This window comes from Vanessa atalanta, chromosome 24 (genome assembly GCF_905147765.1).
Source record: "Vanessa atalanta chromosome 24, ilVanAtal1.2, whole genome shotgun sequence".
Lineage (NCBI taxonomy): Eukaryota > Metazoa > Arthropoda > Insecta > Lepidoptera > Nymphalidae > Vanessa > Vanessa atalanta.
Window position 1 is genome coordinate 332,206 of NC_061894.1, and position 27,851 is coordinate 360,056.

The following is a 27,851-nucleotide window of genomic DNA, read 5'->3' on the forward strand; positions in this document are numbered from 1 at the left end:
GTACCTACACAGACTGACTTATACGATGTCAATGTACTTATATATCCACAAAACAAATACATAATGCGTGTTTATAATTCATGTCATGTTCGTTCGGTAAAAGAACATTATTAGAAAATCTGTGAGACTGAAATCCTGAATGTTTATCCTCTAATCTACATTGAACAAGCGTGGTGGATTACTTTATTCGGCGTAAAACGGTATAAGTCGTTTGCCCAGCGATAAAACACGGCTCCTTACAACGTATTTATAATTTATGTTATCTGTTCTAACGTTATAGAAAATACTTTCAATTGTAATAATTTAATAAAAAGTAAGAATACTTTGCGTGTGCCATTAGCATACTGTAAAAACGATCAGTTAAAAACTACTGGTTCGGCTACTAGAGTACGGTAAAGTGTTTTTATTGAATAAAGATTTTAAGCTTTTTGGGTAATCTATAACAAAGGCTTTAAATTTTTTACACACCAGACTGTTCTGGTTTCTGTAGACATTTAGAAGCTGTTACTTTGCGTAATTAAAACACTTTGAGTAAAATATATATTATATATTAAAATGTTGAACAGGTTCATACGAATACTATAAACATATAAATAATAGTCATATATTAATGATGTAATAGAGATTGCTTCTTTTTTTTTTTAAATCATATCCAGCTGATCTTTGAAAATAAATATGTTTAAAAAATACGAAGTGCTGTGAATTTGACTTCGAACAGTGCCTAAGTAGTGAATTGTGTCCATTTAACGGTAGTTGTTTTACATAAATGAATAAAAATAACATCAAAATATATAAAAATAACCTCAAAAATTTACAAAATGAATAACACCTTTTAAAAAACATATAAATAAAAAACATCCCAATTTGTATAAATCATACATTTAAGTGCACATGAGCTAGTTTTGTGTGATCATGAATACTGTTCAGAGCACCGGTGGTGGTCATGGATCCATGAAGAAGGACCATAAACATGAGGTAAGATTTGACCTGTTAATAGTTTTTTTTTTATAAAGGCACAATATTTTTGAACAAACATAACGTTTTACACGTGAATATTAAACGATGGAAGGTTCAAATCCGATCAAGCACAATCGATTTTCCTTGTACTTAATTTGTGCTTACTCTTATTAACCTGCTCGATGATGAAGGAAATAATAGCGAGGCAACCTGCCTGTACCGAATGATACATTGGCTTATCTACTAAACCGCTAATAATGCCAGTCCTCTAAGTATATTGAGCGTTATATAATTTAAGTCGAAAGGATTATAAATGGTAGCGCAGTGCGTTTTTACCACCCCATATATCACTCGCCTAATGGCTTTTACCTGAGCTTCATAAACCTTATTCTAAACAACAAACTACCCGTGACTTTTTTCTTTCTATAATATAATCTACTTAAGTAACATTTACATTTATATTAGTTTATTTATAATTTTAAAATGTTAGGTATTCTGGCAAATATAAATTCTAAATAATAATAATAGCTTCGATGATAGAATATGACGTGACGTGTGAATAGAATCTACGCAGACGACATTGAACAAAGCCTTACTGATACTGATTTTGAACTTTAAAAGGAAATACAGTATCGTTAACAAATCACTACCTCAACAAAGCCGTTAAATGCAAATTCATCACCTTTGGCTAAGCGGTTTAGGGGTCGGTCCTTAGGTGTTAGGTACAAAAAAGCATGTCTATGTGAAGGTCAGGGTCAGGGTCTTGCTTGCTTGTTTGCTTCATTAAGTCGTGAAAGCGTAACAGACTTACAGAGAGACAGACAGACAAAGCTACTTTTGCATTTATGATGTTTGTACAAATTACTTCGTTGTGTTTTGTATTAATGATGGATGAATGGATGAACTTTATAACACAGGATTTTCCTAGCACAGGAGTCATCGATCAAAACATATACTCATTATAAAAGTTTAAGTACTTTTTAAATGCCTATAATGTATTCAGAACTTATTTTGTGCAAAATTATTTTTTATTATTTTACTTTTTCTCTGCTCTCGTTTTATCGAGATGTTATTGTTTTTTTTTTAATTTTTCTTATCAACTAAATCTAGCTAACTTGTAATGCTGCAGAGGTACTGGGTTCAATTTTGTAAACATAAAAATATTTAAATAATAAGATGCCCGATAACGATGTTAACTTCATACAACTTCGAATTTACTCTTCGAGCAACAATTAAGAAAAAAATACATAGACAAATACTTCTGATATCACGTAAAGTCAACATCTAAAAATACAGTCATGTTAGTTAAATACAATTATATATGTATTTTATATATGTTGCTTGGAAGTTATAATGGACTTATCATATACATGTACAATGTACATACCCTAGTTATATACCTTTGCTTTCTATGGTACAAGAATACAAACTCCCATATTTTACATAACAATATTAACTTCATGTTACTCGTGTAAAACTCATTGATTCTATAGTATACTAATCAGGCTCGGAGCTTAAAGCCAGGACCTTAGGGTCTGCCTAATAAATCTGCCACTAGACCAACGCAGGCGGTTAATTTGTAACTTTATTCATACTTATGTACTTATATAAGCGTCTTAGAAATACGTGAGGTGTTATGATAGAATGAAGTTACTTCCAATGTATTTTATGTATTAAATGACAATAAATAGAATTGTTATTAAAATTCTTTATGAATCAAAACAATAACAAAAAATAAGCTCAAATAAAATTACCCCCTAAAAACGAAGTTTAATCTATATCTTATATTACTTATTATTACTTATTATATATTCTGGTTCACTGGTTTGTATTATTTTTCCGAAGACGTCCGATGTCCAGGTAATGTCTTCCTGGTGCTACATCCTACATTATGAGGCGAGCTATGATGAATTTGGTGGCTTGTATTTCCTTGTAGTTTAGTTTCAGAAATATGTATAGGAAATGGAAAATTTAGCGACCTTCAGCGGAAATTAGGCCATGTAATCTCACAAGGGACTCCGGACTTCTTAGGAAAAATAATATTTTTTTTATTGGAAGGTAACATTTCTATATTAATTACTTTACCCAAAAACACAGTCATAATTATGTAAGTAATCATTTACTTTTTGATTATATTTATATTATGAATATGTCTCGTTGTTCTAGGAGCTCAAGCTCATAACTCATAAGATCCTAAGAGCTCAAATTGCGGTTGGGGTCCATAAAAGTTACTGATTTCCTTCCGTAAATTCTCAGCAGCACCTCGAAGCGAGGAACTAATATAAGCAGTATAACACTTCCTTGCCTCAGTAAATGCGTAAAGCAATTATTAGTGCGTAGGATTTCTTTACAATCGTATTTAATTTTTATTAATGTCTTGATTGCAATCGAATTACAAAATAAATTCATTGTTGATGTTATTTTATTTGCTAAATTAAAATTTTATATTATTATTATATATATATATATCGGAGCGTGGTTACTTTAGTTGTTGATTTGGATAATTAATGAATCGAATAGTTGGCAATAATGTTTGATGGCTGATTTACTTATAAGAGCGGGTCACCCCGAATGGAGTTGTAAGCGTCATGGCAACGCGAGTCGTTATGTTTTGACAAGCTTCTCGAATGCGATGGTTGCTTGCAAACCCATTTGCTCTTAATCGAGATGAATTATTGTAATCCTTTGATATTATTGTAGTGTACGATTATTGAATCAATGAATACAGTGATTAGACGATAGTAAATACGTTTTATTTTATGAATATCTCCATTGCACGCCCACATAGTCTTACAAATGTCGGATCAATCCCCGAACCCAACTGTTCGGCATCCTGCTTCTCCGACATCAGAAGTGGGATCGGTGCCGGCACAAAATGGAGATCTACGGACACCAGCAGAAGACGGATGGCGCGCATTATTTGAGGCGCAGCAAACCAGCATGCGGCTACTCGTGGAGGCGCTAACTAACCCACCGAATATCGAGGATAGAAGCATTACGCTGCCTAAATTTCAACCAGAAGACGAAGACACTGACGCACAGGCCTGGCTGGCAACGGCAGACATCTGTTTATCAGATCGTGGTATACAGGGAAGTAAAATAATTCTTATACTTAGTAAGGCCATAAGAGGCTCAGCTGCAATGTGGTTTTCTCAGATTGTTTCTTTTAATTTAAACATTTTTTTTCTTTCTCGGTCCGATGTGTTAGAAACATGTGGAGCAACGTTATGTAGGATGCTTTCTGGTAAACCGCAACACAGCTGTTGCTACGCGTGCCACTGTGAATTGCTACAAGAGTGGTGCCACCAGCACACAGCACGCCACCGCACCCAGCGTTGTGAAGCGGGTGGACGTGTGTGGTATGAAACCTGTCATCGGGATAATTACGCAATTTGGTGAGCAGTTTTCATTTTGTTTTGATTTCGGTGTTAACAAATTACTTGGTAAGAGAAAGCATAGCATAGTGACCCTACTAGAGATTGACTTGGTGATAAAATTGGCCTTGGTGGCAAATGATGGCCTTGGTGGCAAGTGATTGACTTGGTGACAAAATTGGCCTTGGTGGCAAATGACAGCCTTGGTGGCAAATTACAGCCTTGGTGGCAAATGACAGCCTTGGTGGCAAGAGATTGACTTAGTGGCGTAAATAGACCTTGGTGGTCTTGCTGGTCGCTTACCTTGTAAAGTTATGCTGCTAGAGAATATTATGCTATTGAGATAGCATGGACGGTTATAATATTCATCGTGTGGTGGTCAGAATGGCCAAGCGGGTTATGATGTGTACATTTGTTGTTTTATTGTTTACAGACGAGGAGGTTTACAGCAACGAGACACACGAGGACGTGTGATAGTGCAGGATGGCCGTATCGGAGCGTGGTTACTTTAGTTGTTGATTTGGATAATTAATGAATCGAATAGTTGGCAATAATGTTTGATGGCTGATTTACTTATAAGAGCGGGTCACCCCGAATAGAGTTGTAAGCGTCATGGCAACGCGAGTCGTTATGTTTTGACAAGCTTCTCGAATGCGATGGTTGCTTGCAAACCCATTTGCTCTTAATCGAGATGAATTATTGTAATCCTTTGATATTATTGTAGTGTACGATTATTGAATCAATGAATACAGTGATTAGACGATAGTAAATACGTTTTATTTTATGAATATCTCCATTGCACGCCCACATAGTCTTACAAATGTCGGATCAATCCCCGAACCCAACTGTTCGGCATCCTGCTTCTCCGACATATATATATGTCGGAGAACATCATTGTTGTTGCTATCGTTGTCAATGGTTACGGGCTTAGTGGGCGTCATTAGGGTAAAGAACAAGCACAAAACACAACTATCACGTAATTACAGTATTTTAATTAATATAAAGTCAACAAATTAACACTTTAACGAGTAACAACACTGAGCAGCGGGTTCAGGGCACCGATCTGACCTTTTATAGTCCTCTACTTTTCAAGATCCAACTCGATCTGTCCCTTTTACTAATCAAACAAAATGCATCCGTCAAAACTGTCTCAACCTCTGTCAACCAGATGGCGCCTCGACCCCGCTCGAGGCAAATGCTTCGCTCTGATTGGTCGTTACAAGAAATACAATATTCATAACTTTTATAAAATGAATATGGTTTATAACTTCTTAAAACAATGTAACAAATCAAATATAATTAACTCAAGAATTTTAAAACATATTAAAATGTAAACAAATAATATTGTGTGTTATACATGCAAACATCAATCAACCTGACTCATATCTTCCTCCGACATATATATTATATTATACTTATTTCGTGATAATAAAGTAACAAACAGACGAATTATTAGATAGCGTTATAATATTATGCTAAATATATCATAATATGTAAGTTGTAAACTATTGAGTTTCTTGTCGGTTATTCTCGGTAGAATCTACATTCAGAAGCGCTAGCTTTACGTTTAATACAGTTGTGTAAAATAACGATTCAAAAGTGCTTGTAAAGTTTAGTGGTATTATTTTGATAAAAATATCATTGAAATCAACAGTTTGACCGGCTCAGAAACTAATTGCGTGCAATGGTTGCCACCATTACTTATCTTAAACCAGTTTATTCTGCGAACTTGCTTACTCAAAACTATACATCACACTATAAATCCAGAGAGCTCGTGATATGATTTTCGTTACCTATCTTTTATTCATAAGGTATAGAATAATTGCTAATAAGTAGAATTAATATCATACGATTATATAGTTAATATCCAAATTCTTTCATATTGTTTTAGATTTACTAACAATGTATTTTACGTCAGGTTTACTGCTTTGTTTAAACAAACATTTCAGATCATCATAATTTGAATATAGCAATGTTTGCTCACACTCTTGAATTAATGTGTTCAATCCATTTGAATAAATACAGCAGGTGCCTGGATTATTATCATTGAATATCAAGGCGGGAAAAATTAGTAGGAATATTACTAAAGATTCAAGTAACAATAATATTATGATACTAATATAATAAATCAATAAAGAACACCTGCCGCCTCATCTGGACTCGAAGGCATAAAAATAAGTCCATGGACTTGATTTTAGTGTCAACAACCCCGAACGTGTGTATAGCTTAACTGTTAAGTCATAGATAATTTAAATTGATAGGATATTTGTTTCGTAATGTAAGCACTCATAAGAATTAATTTAGCACGTTTATTATATATCAGTTATTTTATGAGATCACAGCATCCCTTTGACAATTTCTATCTGAATAAGATGTCTATTTAGATGAAAATATTGGGAAAAAAAAACGTTGTGCTTAAAATCGTTTCTAGCAGTTTTTTTTTTCCATTTCCGGATAGATGGCGCTGACAATAACAAATTTTATATTTTTGAACCAAGATAAACTTTAACCAGATACATTAGCGCAATACTAAATGACATCTGCCTTTTTTATACTGATAGATACCGATTTGTAGTCAAATTATTGATTTATATATATTTTTATGTCGTATTTTACACGCGGGCTGGAGTATGGGCCCCCCGAACACGAAGTCAATGTACTTATATTTCCACAAAACAAATACATAATGCGTGTTTATAATTAATGTCATATTCGTTCGGTTAAAGAACATTACTAGAAAATCTGTGAGACTGAAATCCTGAATAATTATCCTCTAATCTACATTGAACAAGCGTGGTGGATTGTTTTATTCAGCGTAAAACGGTATAAAGTGTTTGCCCACCGATAAAACACGGCTCCTTACTACGTATTTATAATTTATATTATCTGTTCTAAAGTTATATAAAAGACTTTCAATTATAACAACTTAATAAAAAGTAAGAATACTTCTTGTTCGCCATTAGCAACTTTAAATACACAAAAAAAAACTTCATTGATAAAAAACATTGGGAAAAACGATCGCCCGCGGCGTTTTTGAATAATACGTTTAATTATATTCCTTTTACATAGCAAGTTAGCAAAAAAAAAACAGGATAAAATTGTTTTTCACACTAAGGTATAGTTATTTTCTTTTATTAAATAAAGATTTTAAGCTTTGTTTTGGGTAATATAAAAGACAAATTTTGGAGTCTTTGCCCACTAGAACAGGGATATTTAGAAGCTGTTACTTTGCATAATTAAACTGTTTTTCGATAGATAGTTTGATTAAAAAGGAAACAAACACGTTTTTAGCGTTCACTTTCCAAACGCTGGCTGAACCCTACGAGATAGATCAAAATAATGTACAATATTGTACCTTCAAAAGATCTACAAAAAAGTCCGCAATGATATGTCTTTATCTAAGAGATAACCTACAATAACCATTTTTTATCCTTTTTACGAGAAATAATGGCTTATTTTTGCAGCGATTTAGGCAATCCTTAACTAGTTAAGTACGCTCCATCATGTAATTTAAATGAATATTTTCGAAGATATTACATATTTAAAATGCATACATAGCGATTTGTATTATCTACTGACAAAAAAACTGTGAACGTCGTAAGATATTCTGTAGTATAATTAGTATCAGCATTGCACCCGTGCGAAGTTGGGGCGGGTCGCTAGTATATTATATATTAAAATGTTGAACAGGTTCATACGAGTATTATATACATATATTAATGATATGAGATTACTTTTTGGTTCGTTAAAATTGATTTTTAAAATCATATCCAGATGATCTATGAAAATAAACACATTTAAAATATACGAAGTGCTGTGAATTTGACTTCGAACAGTGCCTAAGTAGTGAATTGTGTCCATTTAACGGTAGTTGTTTTACATAAATGAATAAACATAACATCAAACTTTATAAAAATTGCCTCGAAAAAATTACAAAATGAATAACATCTTTTAAAAAACATATAAAAAAACACATCCCAATTTATATGAATCATCTAGACACGCGGTAGCGTGTCAGCCAAGTTCTAGTAATAGAACTGGCGAGCAGCACCGTGTATAATATTACACGAACCATTTGGAGCCAATTTTGACCTCCTCATAACTTAAAAACTATTTGACATAAATGTGTCAAATTTGGCTCATATTTTGAGACAGAAAGGCTAATATATATTATCCCAAGTTATAAGAAGAAATGATATTTTATGTAGTTATAAATAAATTTCAGAAAGGACTATTTAACTTAACACCCATTTAGATCTCACTTCTTTTGTCGTTGAAAACAACAACCAAGGTATATATCATAATATTTAACTTGGCTCTCATTTTTACATTTATGTTTTTGATGGGATACATTTAAGTGCACATGAGTTAGTATTGTGTTATCATGAATACAGTTCAGAGTACCGGTGGTGGTCATGGATCCGTGAAGAAGGATAAACATGAGGTAAGATTCGATCTATTAATATATTATTTTGATAAAGGTAACATAAGGTAAAGGTATAAACATTTTTGAATAAACAGAGCCCGGTTTTACACGTGAATATTAAACGATGGTAGGTTCAAATCCGATCAAGCACAATCGAGTTTCCTCTTGCTTATTTTTATAAATCTTGGTCGATGGCGAAGCATCATTTAAAAATATACATAATACATGAACAAATTAACAAGTCGGTACAAATAGTTTAGGATCATATGTTATATTTAAAAAAATATTATTAAATAATAATCTCAAATAGTTTAAAGAATTTATTGATGAGAACAGTATGATAACTGTAACAATAAAAATATTCGCCTTATTATATATATTATATTATATAAGTACTTAGTTAACGGAAGAGAATATAATTAAATCGCTGTATATATTTTAATCGATACAAAAGTGGGTATTCTCTAAAACATATTTTGAAAGTTGAGACTTAAACCCGTTAACTGAGTTTATATTTTTTATATGAGTTGGTAATTTGTTATAAAGTTAAAAAGTATTTTTTTATGTTAAAAAAAATAGTATAAATACTGAAATATTACCAGATAGCTAAATGACATCCGTCGTCAATGTCCAATATATACAAAGAGAAAAATAATAAATAAGGTCACGAATAACGATGCATTTTTTATTATAATCACATTTCAATGTAAAACCAAATAAGTTTAATTTTTATAAGAACGAAAAACCTCGGTGAAGATATCGCTTATGATCGAAGATGGTCAGATTACGCATTAGAACAGGCTCCATCGTGCAGAAACTCGGCATTAGCGCATTTCAGACTGAAAAGAAAAACAAAATACATAAAATGCGTTATAAAAATCAACGATAACATTACTGTAACCGCCTGTACATGGTACACTGATAGGCTAAGGCCCTCCCTTTCTAAGAGAAGATTCTAGACTTATCAAATTATTGAAATGATAACTTCTTATGGTAGGGTAAACCGCTTCGTTACGTAACGCGTTACGCCGCCAGTTTGTCAGGCTTCCCTTTCTCTTACGCATACGGCAGCAATAGGCAGGCTCGACCCCTTTCACTCTAACCCACAGCGCTAGCCGTATTTCAGACAGACGTTTCTTTTTAAGTTAATACTTTGTCGGGCGTCCCGAACGTTTTTTGTTCACCAACAAGCAAGATATAAGTTTTCAAAACAAATTTTTTATAGGTATTCTATGAAAAAAATAAAAATCACAATTGACCAAACATGAAAACGGTCATAAATAAATAATATAAATACATATATATAAATGACTTAGAAAACTATTTTTGAAAAGTACTTAAAAAACATAAATAACGGAGGTAATGACGTAGACAAATACTTCTGATGTCACGTATAGTTTGAATACTAAAAACTAAAAATAGATTTATCATATATCATGAACATTTACTTTCCGAGGCACAGGAATATATCCATACAAACAGACTCTTCCATATTTTAAACTCCGAGCGGCTACTGAAAAGTTCATGCTACTAAAACCGAGTAATTCTATCGGGCCGACATGGGACTTAGCGCCTGGACCTCGAGGTCTGCCTAATAGATCTGCCACTAGATCAACGAGGCAGTTAATTGATGACTTTATTCATATTTATGTTCTTTACTACGCGATACGAAATACGCGAGATGTTACGGCATAATGAAGTTACTTCTAATGTACTTTATGTATTAAAAAACAATGAATAGAATTGTTATTAAAATCAACAAAAAATAAGCTCAAATAAAATTATACAAATACCTATACAATATAAAGAGACAGAGAGAAAGAAAGGGAATGGAGGCCTGGAGGGTCATAACGCTTTTTCCTTACATGATATTATATATATAACTAATGCAATAAAAAAGTAAGGTGAAACTATTTCTTATATAACAATAAAATGTTCATAGACTTTATTTTTGATGATAATGAAAACCTCCGTGGTCGAGTAGTGTGTACACCGGTTTTCATGGGTACGCTACCCCGAGGTCCCAGGTTCGATTCCCGGCCGAGTCGATGTAGAAAAAGTTCATTAGTTTTCTACATATATTGTCTTGGGTCTGAGTGTTTGTGGTACCGGCGTTACTTCTGATTTTCCACAACACAAGTGCTTTAGCTACTTACATTGGGATCAGAGTAATGTATGTGATGTTGTCCAATGTTTATTTTATTTATTTTATTATATATTCCGGCTGACCGGTTCGTATTATGTTTCCTAAGACGTTCAGACACTAAGTTCTTTAATAAAGCATAGTGGTATCAATCTGATAAAATGTCCAAACCGGAAAATATTTGCTGTAATCATTGAAAGCAGATTGACCGGCTTATATCTCTTTATAAATGTATAAATTAATTGATGCATACAGTATACTTGTCAGTATCTTCGTCAAGGTCACTCGTTAGTTATAATTTCCTTATCCACAAGCGGGTTTAACAGCTATCGAACAGTCGTTGCTCGTTTAATAGTTATTTCATACTCACTGACAAATGCTGCTATAGGTGTCGCCCGATGTTGCGCACACTGGTTTATAGATCGCTGTACAGATGCATCCTTGTGCCGCTGCCATCGCAAACGCGATGAAAATAGTGAAGATCACTACAAAAGAAGTAATTTATACTAAACATCTAATACTACAAAATGGGGAATTCACGAATGCCAATGTAACTATTGGCACGTGATGTTGTCGCATTAGCGATATAAAGAGCCTGTCATCACCTCCCACCTTGCTATCCAGTACAGAGCTGTGACTCCGTGCCACTCAGCGACTCAAATGTTGTGTTGTCAGACCTCCCGATGGGAACCCCACATCCTCACATCAGCGAATCTTGTCATGAAAAGCTAGAGCTCTGATTCGACTCACTTCTACGCACCCTAGACAGTCTCCACCTGCCCTGATTCACAACCGGAACTAGATCATTTCCACGAGCACCTCTGCCTGGAGTTCCCAAAGCGAGACTCCTTGCCGCCATCTACGACATCGTACGGTAACCCCGCATTGTCCTCATTACTAAGACCCTGTTCCGACCGGTGAGAGCGTCAACCTATACACACACACAAAATAGTCGCCGGTATGATGATTCCGGTGCTCTCACATTACGTGGGAGGTGGCTGAGGACGGCAGTAGGACGAAGTGTAGACTGAAGCTCCATCTTCCATCCAAGATTAGATTCAGATACCTCATCTGGACCTGTACCTTAATTACTGTCCCCTGGACAGTAATACATGCTCCTCGAGGTGGACCCTAAGGATTGAAGCTTTAGCCGAGCAGTGGAACCTTCATAGACTATTACTATTGAGAACTAATTTAGCGAATTCATCTTTCAAAATTAACCATTTTAGCATCGAAATTATATTAACTGTACAAACTGGAAAATGTCAAATTTTTAGTAACCTCAATTTGATTGATAACCTATTCGGATACATAACATTTGACTATACATTACAAATTATTGCTGAACTGCGTTTTAAACATTAAATAATAAATATAAAAAATACGTTATAAAAAATAAGTTACGTTAGTGATATTCAAATAAAAATTAAAAATATGAACTGTACAAACACTAATTGCGTGCAATAGTGGTAAAAAATATAATATATACATACATTATCTGTATACATTTTAATAAAAATATATTAAGCAAATATTAAGCCATTTTTTGCCAATATTAATCAGACAATTAAACGAACATTCACTAAATGGCTAAGATTATTATAATTTTAATAATTTTACTCACATGCTAAAACCTTCATGATGTAGATCGCAGTGATTCTTGCTCCAACGATCCGCGTGTACTGGCGCTCTCGGGTTGTGTGTCATGGTATTTGTAAAGATGTTTTAATTTTATCTTAAACTAGTTTATTGTCCGACGTTGCTTAATTAAAACTATTGTATTATAAATTCAGAGGGCTCGTGATATAAAATGCTTCTTTTATTATATATGTGAGATTATTATATTACGATGCCACATTTAATATCACTCACATCGTTAAAATACCACCAACCTTGATAACAAAGATGTTACGTCCCTTATGTTGTAGTTGTATTGGCTTACTCACCCTACAAACCGGAACACCGCTGTGTTCTTTTGTTCCATACTTTGTATCGCTGTTTGGCAGTCGATAAATGGTAAATGGGTTCCTTATTAGACGGGCACAAAGCCTAATATGTATAATATAATAAAAGAAAATATATCTATCTATCCCAAAATAGATACTAATTTCCCGTATATTGATGGATATTAATATATTTTTTTAATTTTAGTTGATTCTTTTGGAACCGAGATGGCCCAGTGGTTAGAACGCGTGCATCTTAACCGATGATTTCGGGTTCAAACCAAGGCAGGCACCACTGAAATTTCATGTGCTTAATTTGTATTTATAATTCATCTCGTGCTCAGCGGTGAAGGAACAACATCACGGACAACATCGTGAGGAAACCTGCATGTGTCTAATTTCAACGAAATTCTGCCACATGTGTATTCCGCCAACCCGCATTGGAGCAGCGTGGTGGAATATGCTCCAAAACCTTCACCTCAAAGGGAGAGGAGGCCCTTTATCCCAGCAGTGGGACATTTACGGGCTGCTAATGTAATGTAAAAAGATTCTTTTTAATAAAACCAGCAATTAAACGTCCAAAATTAAGTCTCAGAACTCGCGATGCTACCAACCAAAGATATACAAGAGCAAACTAAGCTGACGAGCAAAAAACATAAAAGTAAGAATGTTGTTGTTCATAAAGAATTAGAACCTTAAACAATGATTTTGGAATATATTTTTTTAATTATTAATTATACCATTTACAATTCAATCATTGTTAAGATACACCAAAAAATGTGAACTAAAATTAAATTAAAATATTTTACATACGGTTGATACAAACAAATTATATATGAATAGGACTTTATACGTAAAAAAGTAAAATGTGAAGGATAAAGAAACCGAATTGTAAATATAGACAGCTGTAATAATACATTGCATTATTACATTAGACTTACGTAGATATGTATTTCCATGAAGAAGACTTTGTTCTCTAGTCACGACACTGAGCTAATTTAATATTTATACTAGGTAATGATGTCTTCCTGATATCGTTCACGGCGGCGAACCTCAAGGGAGACCAGCCAACGCAGGATATTATAGCGCAGAAGCGTGTGCGCAAACCCAGGTGCACTCTCAATCAATCAATCAAAATATACTTTATTCAAGTAGGGTTTTACAAGCGCTTTTGAATCGCCATTTTACAGAACCATGTAAAGTAAAGCTACCACAGGTACGGAATGTAGATTCTACCGAGAAAAACCGGCGAGAAACTAGAATACTAGCAATGCCCCAAATCAATTAGAGAATTACTAATATTCCTATTTACCCCTCCGTTTAAGCTTATCACTTGTTTTAGGAGTGGGGACGATAATAGCCCAAGGGGTCAGGATTGATCCAACTACTTTTTACATCGCTAGGCGGTCCGTACACCATTGCGCCATTGATGCTTTATTAGTTACTCTTTTCCAACATTTGGCAACTGGCACTCGACTGGCAGCAGTGTCACTTAAAGATTTTTTCTTCTTATAAACTTCCTTGTTCAATTACCTATCCTCCTACCTCCTTTAAATCGATATTCATATTTTCTATAAATTCTTATTTTTCTAATAATTTTAGCACAAGATTTAAATTTACTAATAGGCAAAGTTAAAACAATCTGTGCTTATTAGAATTAAACTGATAACTCGCTTTTCGAGATGTCGAAAAGTAGCTGTTACAAGTTAAACTATATAATCTCTAAATATTAGACACAAAGTTTTGATGTATACGATTTTATTTAACTGGCTGAAAACTTTGAGCCCGTGAATGTGGTTAAATTAAAAAAAAAAAATAAACATCAAAATTATACAAGAACTATGTCAGATGAGGCCACATACGGAATGTAATGCTGAGTGAGCATAAAACTTTTGCTTTAATCGGATAAGCAGTGTTTGTGTTAAACGGGAAAAAACTAATGTGAAAGGTCCCTATTATGCGAGTAGGTATATGGGAACAACTAACTCGTGCTAACAACTCTATCTCCGTTTTTGTTAAAGAATAGTGCATAAGGCACTACCCCTGAAGGAATTACCACTATCGACTAACCTTAGATTTTTTTGTTACGCTCTACAGCCTTGGAGCCTCCACGAGTAACCGACACAATAGATTTCTGAATAAATACATTTCAATACCAAGTAAACAAATTTAATACAATATTTGTTTATAGAGTATAATACAAGTTAGTATAGGTTTGATAAAATAATAATCTAATTTATTCTGGAATTTTTTCTTATTGGAACTCCCAACTGGAACAAAATGTATATATTTTTTAGAATATTAATGTCCTCCGTAGACCTCCTCTTGTTTGATGCGCTAGGGCCTTCAGACTTCTAAATCTGGCCCTGAATTGAAGAGAGATCAGATCAGGGGTAGTAAATAGTAAGTTTATTGTTATAAAACTTTTCTGAGGAACAGAAGTGTAAAACTGACAATTTCCTAGCTCCGATCCGCTACTCAGAACGTTTGGACAAAAAACTCCAAAAACTTTTATTAGCTTCACCGAGTATTTGCGACCAAGGACTCTGGATCTACAGTTTTATATACTTTAGAAAAACCCGAAAGTTAATGCATTTAAGTAATGAAATACTATTGATTGGATTTTGATTAATTTAAACATATATTCGCAACGTAGCGATCAATTATGTATTGAAAAACATGTTTTGTAATTCGTTCCATTCGGTCACTATACAAACGACTCGGCATTAAATTAACATTACAAAAACTCACAGAAACGTGAAATACTATGAGACGTGAAAGGCCAGTGGATACATAACGCGGATCCTACATTACAAGCTGTAGTAGTCCAGTGGTTAAATAACGCAGATTCCAGAAAGATCAGAGAGCAGAATTTTTTTCACAAACTTATTTACCAGCTCGCAGTGGATAATGGAAGTAGGTCTAAGCCTCCTCCTCAACATGAGACTTATTTGCAAAATTAACAAACTAACACTACACTATAAAGGTATTATACGCTTTATATACTTTTATGACATGCTCTGTATTAAATGATGGAAAAAGAGTTTGGAGTTAAGTTTGTTGCCGTTTCTTCTCAGTAGAATTTACGTTCCGAATCAGCGGTTGCTTAACATTTAATTCATATATTGTCTAGAACAAACAATATTATGATTTTAATTTAATTCCGGCCATAACTGTCAACGGACGTAACATCAACAAAGAGAATAAGCAAGTTTTTGATGTGTCCGTACCTCGTCAGACAATTGTGTATTGTGGCCTTTCATTTTACCGGGCAGGTATGTTTCACACGTACGTTACGTCTTGTAATGTAGCGTTATCTCTTAGGTCTATTTTCTGTAGAACTCCAATATTGTTCAAAGGTAATGGACAGACGGAAAAGTATTTCAACATTCTTAAAAGCCATATATATTGTTTGTTTGAAGTTTATATAATCAGATCAAATTACTGATCTGGAAATATTCCGTTTAATTTGTGCAGGATTGCAAAAAAATATTCGTAATATCAGCTATTTGGTTACGATTTATGTGACATGTCAAACGGCGCGATTAATTAACTATGGTTTATGACTTTGTTTCAAATCCACTGTATTTCCCTTTCATCAGTATAATCCTATAAAGGTTGACATAAAACAACACGAAATTAATGAATAATACATTGATGATGGCAAATCCAAGGAAGTATTATGCCGAATGATGGTCAGACACCTGGATCCCAGAAAGACTTGTTAATATTTAATATTTATAAAGTTCCATCTGGAGATACTTCAGGAACTCTCCAGAAAGCCAGAGCAAAGACTAGTAACCGCCGAAGGAATGAAACTGTAATTGCAAAAAGCTTTCGTTATCGTTATATCGTTGATATCGTTGTAAATATTTATTTTATTCATAAATAATCACAAGCAGTAACTTAACCACACATGACAATATAATATTGTACAAAGGCGTACTTATTCCAATAAGGTTCTCACCTTCGTTAGTCTGACGCAAAGCACACGAAACACACAAGTAAATTATTAATAATTAATAATTGACGTATTAATAATAATTATTGTTCATTATTACAATTACTACTGGGAATTGGCATTCGCTTGTGATCTTGTATTCGCTTTTATTGCTTCAATTTAATTGTACGTGTGCTCCATCTGCCTTTTATATACCTCCTTATTTGACTAACTAGAAACTTTTTTTATCTATAAGTAAATGTAAAAGAAAAATATATTGATTTTAAAATAGTAACTATAGCGAAACAAGAATTAATTTAATACATATAAACTTGACATAGATTAATTGTACATAACAATGACTGATCCGGTCTCTTGTAGCGAGATGTTTCTTAGTAAAGTAAAATATCTAGGTTAACGAGTGAGATATCTCAAAACTTTTGATAAATGAGTCTGTTTAAGAAAAAAACGTACTTATGTCCAATTTCTTTTTACGCCACGTAAAACTCTGAATAAAAACTGATAAATTACTTTAATGAACGCGTCGCCAAATATCTGTTCCAGATAATTCATTTTAATACAAAAATTATCTCATTAAATTTGTTTATTATAAACGACAATTTATATGCAAATATATACGAAGCTTTGTTTGTAGGCGAGCGATAAAGGTAAATAAATAATTTTAACAAGAATAACAAACATGTACATACATTTTCTTTTATTTGGTAGGTATTTGTGGAAGCCCTTAGGGGTAGGTATAGTACGACACGATTTAAATTCACCTTCAGATATCTCGTCAAAATTCTAAATATCATCCGCACCACCTAGATGTCCGAAAATCCACAAATGCGCGATTTTTAAGACATTTTTTCCGACATGGGAACCTTCAAGAAAAGAGCGTACTCCTTCCTGAAAGGCCGGCAACGCAAGACCCCCGGTGTTGCAGATGTCCATGGGCGGTGGTAGTCACTTTCCATCAGGTGAGCGTCCTGCTCGTTTGCCACCCCTAACATAAAAAAAAAGTATTATTCCGTTCCGATAGTATGTCATGTAGACCCTAAAACGTCAATGGAGTTAAATAAACGTGTTCTGCGTCTGCTGTTATTACAGTATAAGCAATAGTACAGTGCGCTGCGTCGCTACTCCAATATTATTCGCTTCATCTCACCTTGTGTACTCTCTCCAAGCGTGAACTGCATCGTCAGAAGACATCGTAGTCACTCTTCGGCATACCATGGTTATTAAATGTATGAAATACGTCAAAGCATCAACGCTCCGCCGTCGCAACTCTGTAAAATGTTCTTCTTTACTTTTCTCACTATAATTCATAATAATTTATTCATATAATTCAACATACATACATAATTCACACACAAATTAAAAAAAATGTGAATCGAATAAATAAATACTTAATTAGAAAAAAAACAGTCACCGTGGTGTTCAAGGAATGATCCAAACACGAGGGTTGTGACTTTAGGTCAATCCGTCTTAGCATTAGCATCGCACGTCATGTTGTATTAATTATTAAGATTATTTATAAAACTATTTCTATTCAGAACTACTAATTTTAGTGTTAAATATTACTTAACACCAAAATTTCTATTGTTAGCATACATTATTTTTGCGATAATTTAACAAATTGCCGATTTAACACCGTGGAAAATAAACCTTAGATATAAGTCATAAAGTCCAAGTTCGCTTAACACCTCGCTATCTGTTAAACAATATTTCAAGCACAGCATATAATATAATTTGCATTATAATCACGCTTGTAAGTAATAGTAGTTGAATCTAAAGTAGAACGGTCACTGCAATGCGAAATGGACCCATATGCTTAAAATAGAATAATTTGATATAAAAACTTAATTTAGACAATAACAAGAGCATCATTATTATTTTATAAACGATTTGAATTTAGACCAACTATTGCTGGGTGAAATAGTTTTTTCTTTTGTTTTGTGCTATTTGTAAAACCGCCTGGGTAGGTACCACTCATCAGATAATCTACTGCTAAATACTTAGTATTGTTGTGTTCCGGTTTAAAGTATGAGTGAGCCAGTTTAAGAGCACGAGGGACATAATTAGCTCCCAAGGTTGGTGCATTGGCCAAGTGAGGAAAGGTTATTATATCTTGATCACCGTATAAAAAAAGAGAATAATTTATTTTATCGCCTTTTAATTTTCGCAACTATTGTCTAGCATTGTGTTTTCAATAAATAAAGTCGGATAAAATAATAAAAAAAAAAAAACGTAAATGTAAATTTATATATTTTACTAAAATTTACAATAATTATTATGGTTGATTTGAGCGCCGAGCGAACACGAGTAATAAAAAATACGAATTTTACCAATTTTTAAATGTTACATTAAAATTGCTTATCATATTCAATATAATAATTACGTAAATTAAAAATCTTCAAAAAACAGATCCGTTTCTTGCGCCGGATTATCTCAAGTATTTTTTCTTTTCCGAAACGGGGATAGTTTTCAATTTGACAATCAATAAGTAAGTATAATGCTTCTATATTGAATAAATGACTGATTTGATTTAACATAAAAATAGTCACTCAAAATTTCCTTGAAAAAAAAAGTCATTCAACAAACTTCAGGAGTTGTACTTCAACACTATTTCCGAACTTTATCATTCCCGATCTAGAATCAAAGACGGAAGTTTAGCTGTCAGAGTTTTCGACTAACTATTCCCGATTTAGTAAATACGATCGGTAGTTGTTAAATATTTTAATTGTCAGATTGACGAACTTGAAGAGAAGCTGTTACTGCGTTTACTGATGTAACAAATATTATTACATTTTATGTTTATAATAAACGAGTGGTGTCATGGGAATCGAGTTGGGTTATAAATATGGAATTTGCAAATAGCTTAACAACAGCGGTATTTATCGGCCTTTAGCACAACTATTGTACATCAATCAATACGAATTCCACCTACTATCAATCAAAAATGACATATTGTCTAATAAACGCACAAATCTAAATATACTAGGCGAAAACCCGGCTTCGCTCGGGTAATAAATAAAACTAAAAAAATACGGCTTATCATTTATTAATTCAGGTATCCGCTTCTATAATAAAATTCCGCAGACATTTTTAACTTTGCCGTTTCATAGATTCAAGACAATTGTAAAAAATACATTGGCAAAGAAGGCATATTATTCGATACAAGATTATATTGACGATAAAAAAGCGTGGAGTTAATGCTTGTTGACTTCCAGGCAGGAGACATAACATACATATATAATTGTATTTAACTAACATGACTGTATTTTTAGATAATGAAAAAGAGTAACTGCTGAGTTTCTTGCCGGTTATTCTCGGTAGAATCTACATTCCGAGCCAGTGGTAGCTTTACTTTAAATAGTTTGTTAAATGACGATTCAAACGTGCTTGTAAAAGCTTACTTGAATAAAATATATTTTGATTTGATTAATAATCTATCGTGGATAAGTTTATCATATCCCTGCACGAAATTATTATTTGGAACACATTTACTAAACACACCTGTAAACGTCAAACATGGCCGCACGTTGAACTTCATGTCATTGAATTTTATAAATTTAATATCGAAATATCTTGAGGATATAATACGTTTATTTTTTAACGATCTATAATTGTGGATAGGTTTCAATCGGGTCTATCATAGACCTGCACGGAATTATTTATATAGACGGACAGCTATGATATTCCTTTTTTTAAATCCACAGATAAATAGCATCAATATGATAATGAGACAATAACATTATTTGAAGTACTATTAACAGTCCGTGTCATTGTTGGGCTAAGATGAGATCTCATTGAGGAGATGGTTTCAGTGCGGAGCTCACGCTGCTTAAATATGACAGAATTTTAAATTAGACCCATGCAGGTTTCCTCTCAATATTTTCCTCCGCCGCCAGGTACGAGCTAAATTATCAACTCAAATTAAGCACATAAAAATTCAGTGGTGCTTGTCTGGGTTTGAACCTGCAATCATCGGTTAAGATGCACTCATTCCAGCCATCTCAGTTCTCGAGAACTAGATTTATTTGCCATTTTTTCCTGTTGCGTCCAATTAACGATCAAATGCTTCCTCTAATCTTTCAGTTTCCTCAATTATGTTAAAAAGAATGCGATATAATTAAAATCGGAATTTTAAATAGCACAGATTGTTATAACGTTTTTTACAACTAGTAATTATAAAGGGAGGCGAGATGGCCCAGTGGTTAGAACGCGTGCATCATAACCGATGATTGCAGGTTCAAACCAAGGCAAGGACCACTGAATTTTCATGTGCTGAATTTGTGTTTATAATTCATCTCGTGCTCGGCGGTGAAGGAAAACATCGTGAGAAAATCGGCATGTGTCTAATTTCAACGAAATTATGCCACATGTGAATCCACCAACCCGCATTGGAGCAGCCTGGAGGAATATGCTCCTAACCATCTCCTCAAAGGGAGAGGAGACCTTAGCGCAGCAGTGGGAAATTTACAATTTGCTGTTAAAGTAATGGAAAATTATAAAATCAAAAGCAACAATAGGTTCATATCTCTGGTCTCCTCTTGTATTCATATTAACTTATTTATTATTGGTCTTGTATTCAGCTTAACTAGTTCTTGTATTCAGATCTTGGGTCGTAAATAATATTGATATTTGTGTCATGAATTTCTCAGTTTCACACTCGAATTAGGAAGTTGTTGTTCGAACGTGCCTCGGAAATTAATTTTATTGATTTTCATCACCCCCTTGTAATAAGATTAATTAAAATTCCCTTTTTTTCAAAAGGGTATATGGGATTTTTACGCGCTAGTACCTCTAAACCCCTACCCATACTGTGCTTCACTCATGACTTAGCGGAGCTTGCCTCAATATTTAACATTCCTACCAGTGGAAGAACATTAGACAAACAAAAATATTTTTTATTGCACATTCCAACATGAAGGGTGAGTGAGGCGACGCTAAGAGTTGTTTACAAGGAAGGTTTGTTTAATATTTCTTGCAGCGATAACTTATATAGTCGAAGGTTTCAATTGTAAAACTCTTTTCATAAAATAAATTAGAACAGGAAAGTATTGAAATTAATCACCAATTTCTAAATAAATTACCAACTTCATCAACAAACAAAAACTTAGAACGTACTTGAACACTGAGAAGTTTCTCAATTTAAAAAAAGCTAGGAAACAGTTTGAGTTTTAAAAAAAATTAATTTCAGTTTTTTGTTCGGGCGTTAATTAAAATTTCTTTATGAATAACGCAATGCAGCTCGCATTGAAAGCAGTTATTACTCTTTCATTTACTATTTAAAAAAAAACATTATGAAAAAAAAAGTATACTATTTAAGCAAAAAATTGACTGCCTTGATGGTGTGGTAGCGAAAAGTATCGCTTCGGAGTTCAAGTCACGGGTAGACAAATAAAAAGGAGGTTGTTTAAAAAAAGTCAATAACAACTAAAAGTTACAAAGTAGGTAGTGCTGCATAGAGTCCCGGGTCCACGTCTTGATTCCTCTCCGGTCATGACAGCTCGCCGACCCATCTGTACTAATATTATAAATTCGAAAGTAACTGTCTGTCCCTGTTACATTTTCACGGCCAAATCGATGAAAGTAATTTAATAAAATTTGATATGAAGTAAGTTTGAACTCCAAGGAAGCACATAATATTAGCAGTCTGTAAATTTTCCACTGCTGGGCTAAGGCCTCCACTCCACATTGAGGAGAAGATTTGATGCATATTCCACCACGCTGCTCCAATGCGGGTTAGTGGAATAAATATGTGGCAGAATTTCGTTGAAATTAGACATATGCAGGTTTCCTCACGATGTTTTCCTTCACCGCCGAGCACGAGATGAATTATAAACATAAAATAAGCACATGAAAATTCAGTGGTGCCTGCCCGGGTTTGAAACTGAAATCATTGGTTAAGATGCACGCGTTCTAACCACAGGAGGACATAGGCTACTTTTTGTGCCTAACCCCAGACAATCAACCAGAAAGAAGCGAAGCGGCGCGCGACAACTAGTTACAATATAAAACTAAAGAAATAGAAAGTTCACCTGTATTTGTACTAAGCTTCGTGCATTTTAATATCCCATTTGGAGTTCGGCTTTCTAGTCCGTTGAAAATAGCCACTGTGGGCAAAATCGGTCAGGAGTCAGGGTCAGTCTTATTTATTTTTATTCATATTTTTATTTCTTTTTTCTTTGCTTTTATTTAGATGGCTTCTTCGTTGATTATATTTTCGACCGAAACAATTTAATATTTGTTAGAAGGGTTTTTTACGGCCATCTGGGTATGGATTACCTATCAGATATTTTATCGCCAAACTGGAACACTTAGTTTTGTTGCTTCCTCGTTTGAAGAGTGAGCAAGGGAAGGAAAATGTGAGGGAACGAGTTGAATACAAGATGAACGTTACAAAAGAACAAAGGAAAAGATAAGTACTGCTTAGACCACCTCATTTATATTTGAAATTAGTTTTTGACAGCGGCTTTTCCCACTTGTTAGGAGAGGGAATGTTGTAGATTTTACTTCTATAAAGTAGCCGGGATTCAAGCATACTTTATAACAAATTTTAAAAAATTCAATTTAGTAGTTCAACCGTGAAAGCTTAACAGTTCAGACAGACAGACAGACAGAGTTCCTTTCCTATCACAAAACAGAAAAGCTTTAATATTTTATCATAATTTATATTTAGAACGACTTAATACAAGAAAGCCGAAAGCCGAGCCAAGTATTTACTTGTTATCATTTAGTAAGATAAGCTTAAAATTTAAGATTATTACAAGTACTAAAACTTAGACTAAAATTAAATAGACTCGTGGAACAGATTGCTTTTTGGATAATCAAATTAGATACAATAAACATGAATGACAACGATTATCATCTTCAGATATGAGATTAAAGAAAACCAACTATGATTGAGGTTCTCGCTAGTCAGCAAAAAGACTGGCATACCCTTCAAAGGTAGAGATGTTTAATTTGTAAGCTTTTCGATTAATTTCCGAAGACATTATTTCAGTCAACTTAATCTATTAGTTCGTTTGGCTCATAACATTCCTTATTTTTGTGCTGATGACGAGGCAGATTTAATACTTAATTTAAACATATTTATGCGTTATTTTATTTATTTAATAGTTTTAAACGTATTGATATTTTCGTAGATTTGAAACAGTTTGCTTAGAAACGACGTGAATAATCTTGGAACGCGATTCTTCCAAACTCAAAGATTATCTGTGATTAGAATTGACAATATTATTCGAAAAATATACGAAAACATGACCACGTGTTAGACGATCTTGTAATTATGTAGAGTATTTTATTAAAAAGCTATCCTATATATCTGGTGAAAAATTTATCGTGTATAAAAGTTAAATGTTATTTATGTTTGCTCGAAGACGTGAAATCTATTAATATAGCTCTTTAAAATACAAAAATTTCATTCCTATAAGTATTGAGTCTTATTTTAAAACTAGTTGACCCAGCGATCTTTGTTCCGCTTCAGATGCAATAAATGAGCAGATTTTCCATTATATTAAGTTTAATTTTTTATGAATATAATAAATATAAATAGGGAAAAATCAAGTGTTTTAATGATTCTTTTTTGGTCATGTATTCTGGTGAATATGTCGCACTCATCAGTGAAGCACCTTGTGATAGACGACATTTTTTGTTTTATTATCAGGCGCAAGAACAAATCACGTAGATGGTCTTCCGACCCGTGAACAACTTTTAAAGGGTGGCCTTATGATTTGTTAGTCGTCATGGCGAATGCAAGACGGATCGGAAATTGAAGTCGTTTGAAATCAAATGCGTATCGTCGTGTAAATCACATTGTTCAATTGTTCCATCATCAATTGCCTTTTTTCAAGGTTTTAACCTGGGTACATACGTTTGAAATACAAAATCAAATTGCTGGTCATCATATTCACGTTCCCGTTCCGAAACGGGATAAAAATATTCTATGTCCGTCTCCTGGTTCTAAGCTCCACACCAATTTTCAGCCACATAGGTTCAACCGTTCTAGAGTTGTAAATAGTGCATCTAACTGGACTTTTTTTTATTTATATATATATATATAAAAATCCAGTATATCTATCAGTATATATATATACTGATAGATATAAAGTTAAATGAATAGAGATATAATACTGCACTGAAACATACTCATGACGATAATATATTAAGTAATTTTCCCGTCTGCAATACTATATTGTTTTCCGGTTTCAAGGATGAATAAGCTAGTGTAAGTACAATCAAGGGATATAACGTCTTAGTTCCGAAAGTGGGTGGTGCTTTGTTGATGTAATGTATGGTTAAAATATCTTCCCACGCCCACGCTTTGGGCACTCCTAACCACTTACCTTCAGGTAGCCCATCGGCCTATCCATCAACATACATCATAAAAAAAGATACTTCAGAAGCGCAACCAACGACGTTATATGGTATCTCAAAATAAATTAAAAAAAAATATATATATATATATATATACTTTATTCAAAAAGGCTTTTACAAGCACTTTTGAATCGTCATTTAACAAACTATATTAAGTAAAGCTACCACCGGTTCGGAATGTAGATTCTATCGAGAAGAACCGGCAAGAAACTCAGTAATTACTCTTTTTAAACATCTAAAAATACAGCCATGTTAGTTAAATACATATATGTATGTTATATTATATAGTTCGATGTTGATAATCTGTATTCAAGCAGAGTTTAACAAGCACTTTTGATTCGTTAATTTACAGAACTGTATTAACCGTAAAACTACAACCGGTTCGTCGTATCAATAAAGATTTTACCGAGAAAATTGCTGATTCCTTGACAGACAATCATAATAGCTTTTTGTTGGGCAAATTAGTTCAACTCGACAACCAGTAATCCATATGATATTCTACGAACACTAAAATGTTATCTACAACACGTGCTATTTACAAGTGTTGTTATGTTACTCGTATATTATGTATATTGAGTTCAACTATGCACGTTTTAGTTTATGAAACAGAGGTCTATAATTTAATTTGAATAGCTTAAACCAGTCTGCTGCAGATTAAACTGACTCTTATCACGATTCAAAACATAACTCTCCCGAGACGGCTTTATTTGGAGCGTAACAATATGTCCGTATATAACAAAATTGTATAGGAGAATGTTAGTGAAATATATTTTGTTTACGTTATTTATCCATATCTAAACGGTTGAGACTCTATATATGTATATTGCGGTGAAATAAACGATAGCGCGATTCAGAAAAAAATGCGCTACCTTTGTACTATTTTTATATAATATTTGCTTTCAGTGGAAACTTGATTGATTTGTGTTTTATGTTATTTTTGTTTTATATTACAGTGTTTTTAAAATTGTTTGTTTCCCAAATAAATAAATAAATAAATAAATAAATAAATAAATAAATAAATAAATAAATAAATAAATAAATAAATAAATAAATAAATAAATAAATAAATAAATAAATAAATAAATAAATAAATAAATAAATTAATTAATAAATAAATAAATAAATAATAACTAAGGGCAGAGAGGGCCCAGTGGTTAGAACGCGTACATCTTAACCGATGATTTCGGGTGCAAACCCAGGCAAGCATTGAATTTCCATGTGCTTAATTTGTGTTTATAATTCATCTCGTGTTCGGCGGTAAAGAAAAACATCGCGAGGAAACCTGCATGTGTCTAATTTCAACGAAATTCTGCCACATGTGTATTCCGCCAACCCGCATTGGAGCAGCGTGGTGGAATATGTTCCAAACCTTTTCCTCAAAGAGGAGGCCTTAGCCTAACAGTGAGTAATTTATAGGCTTTTGATGTATTTATTAATATGTATAGCCTATTCCAACCTCACCAGGACTAAAGTTAAATAAAAACCTTTGGCATTGAATTGACGTGATTATTGATCGAGATATTGAACAAGTTTTTTTAAGTATGTTGTCACTCATAGACATTGGTAATTTAAGAAATGTTAATCATTCCACATACCACCAATATGTCACGTTTGAGAAGTAGCTACTGACACAAGGAACATTTCTTTGTACCAGCAGTTACACTGGCTCGTTGACCATCCATACCCGTACACAACAATACTAGAATACATTGACATCAGGGGATTATATATATATTAAATATATTATGAGTGGCTGGTAAGTACCTAGACGGGTTGCACAAAGCCCTACCAACAAGAAAATAATTTAAGCGAAAAAATGATATTAGAACTGTAGGCGAAGTTGTTATTATTTTAGTTATTGTTATTAAAGTGAATATGATTAATTACATAGAAATGTAAGGTTTGTTTATATGTACTCCTTATTTGATTGTAAAGGGCTGTATGGGTATCAATTATGATATAGCCCTTACAATAAACAAACAGTAACTTTAAATCTTTATAAAAAATATATTTCTCTGTTTCAGGTAAGTACGAGTTTAGTGATAAAGGATTGACTGCGATAACCAGCTAACGAGAGGAGGTAATTTTAACTTTGTTAGTAGTCTGTAGTCTGTTACTTCACAGTATATTATACACTATCGATCACACCCGGCTTCGTACGGGTGCAGTTCATTACTAAAAATTGATATGATACAAATATAATGTCTGTCTGTCCTATCTCTAGTCTATAACGCTCAGGAAAGCTTGCTACTAATGAAAACCTTTTCAGATTAGAATTAATTTTAGAATCATTATTTGAATTACATGCAAATAAACAAATTTGACCTCTTTATAACATAGGTATAGACAAGTACAACCTTTTAGGTGCCATGGGCTTAACATGCATTCGGCGCCCTTTTATATGACCAGGTTCGGAATGAGAAGATCAAAGGCCTTTCGAAAAAAGCATGATAACACCTTTTTTTCGTGCGTACCAAGCGTAATTACAGTGTAATTGAGGACCCATTACATAACAGATCTCGTGATACATATGATAACAGATCTCGCCCCCCCCCCCTAACGCTGGCACTAAATAAAGATTTATATAGACTTGAGGAATTATTTAAAAAGTACTATCTAATACATAAGAAATAAGTCTTACAAATTGTAAAACTATGTGAAAAGTCTAAGTCTTCCACGGCTG

The 27,851-nt window shown here is 33.5% G+C and overlaps 1 protein-coding gene across 1 annotated transcript in view; it reads left to right on the top strand.

The window, feature by feature from the left end:
* The first annotated feature begins 810 nt into the window (after window positions 1–810).
* The window catches only part of LOC125073325 (inactive dipeptidyl peptidase 10-like), a 271,293-nt gene continuing 244,252 nt past the window's right edge, over window positions 811–27,851 (top strand). The window contains exon 1 of the mRNA XM_047684110.1: window positions 811–975. Coding sequence (XP_047540066.1) covers window positions 913–975 — 63 coding nt within the window. The 5' untranslated portion in view covers window positions 811–912. The remainder of the gene's footprint in view (window positions 976–27,851) is intronic.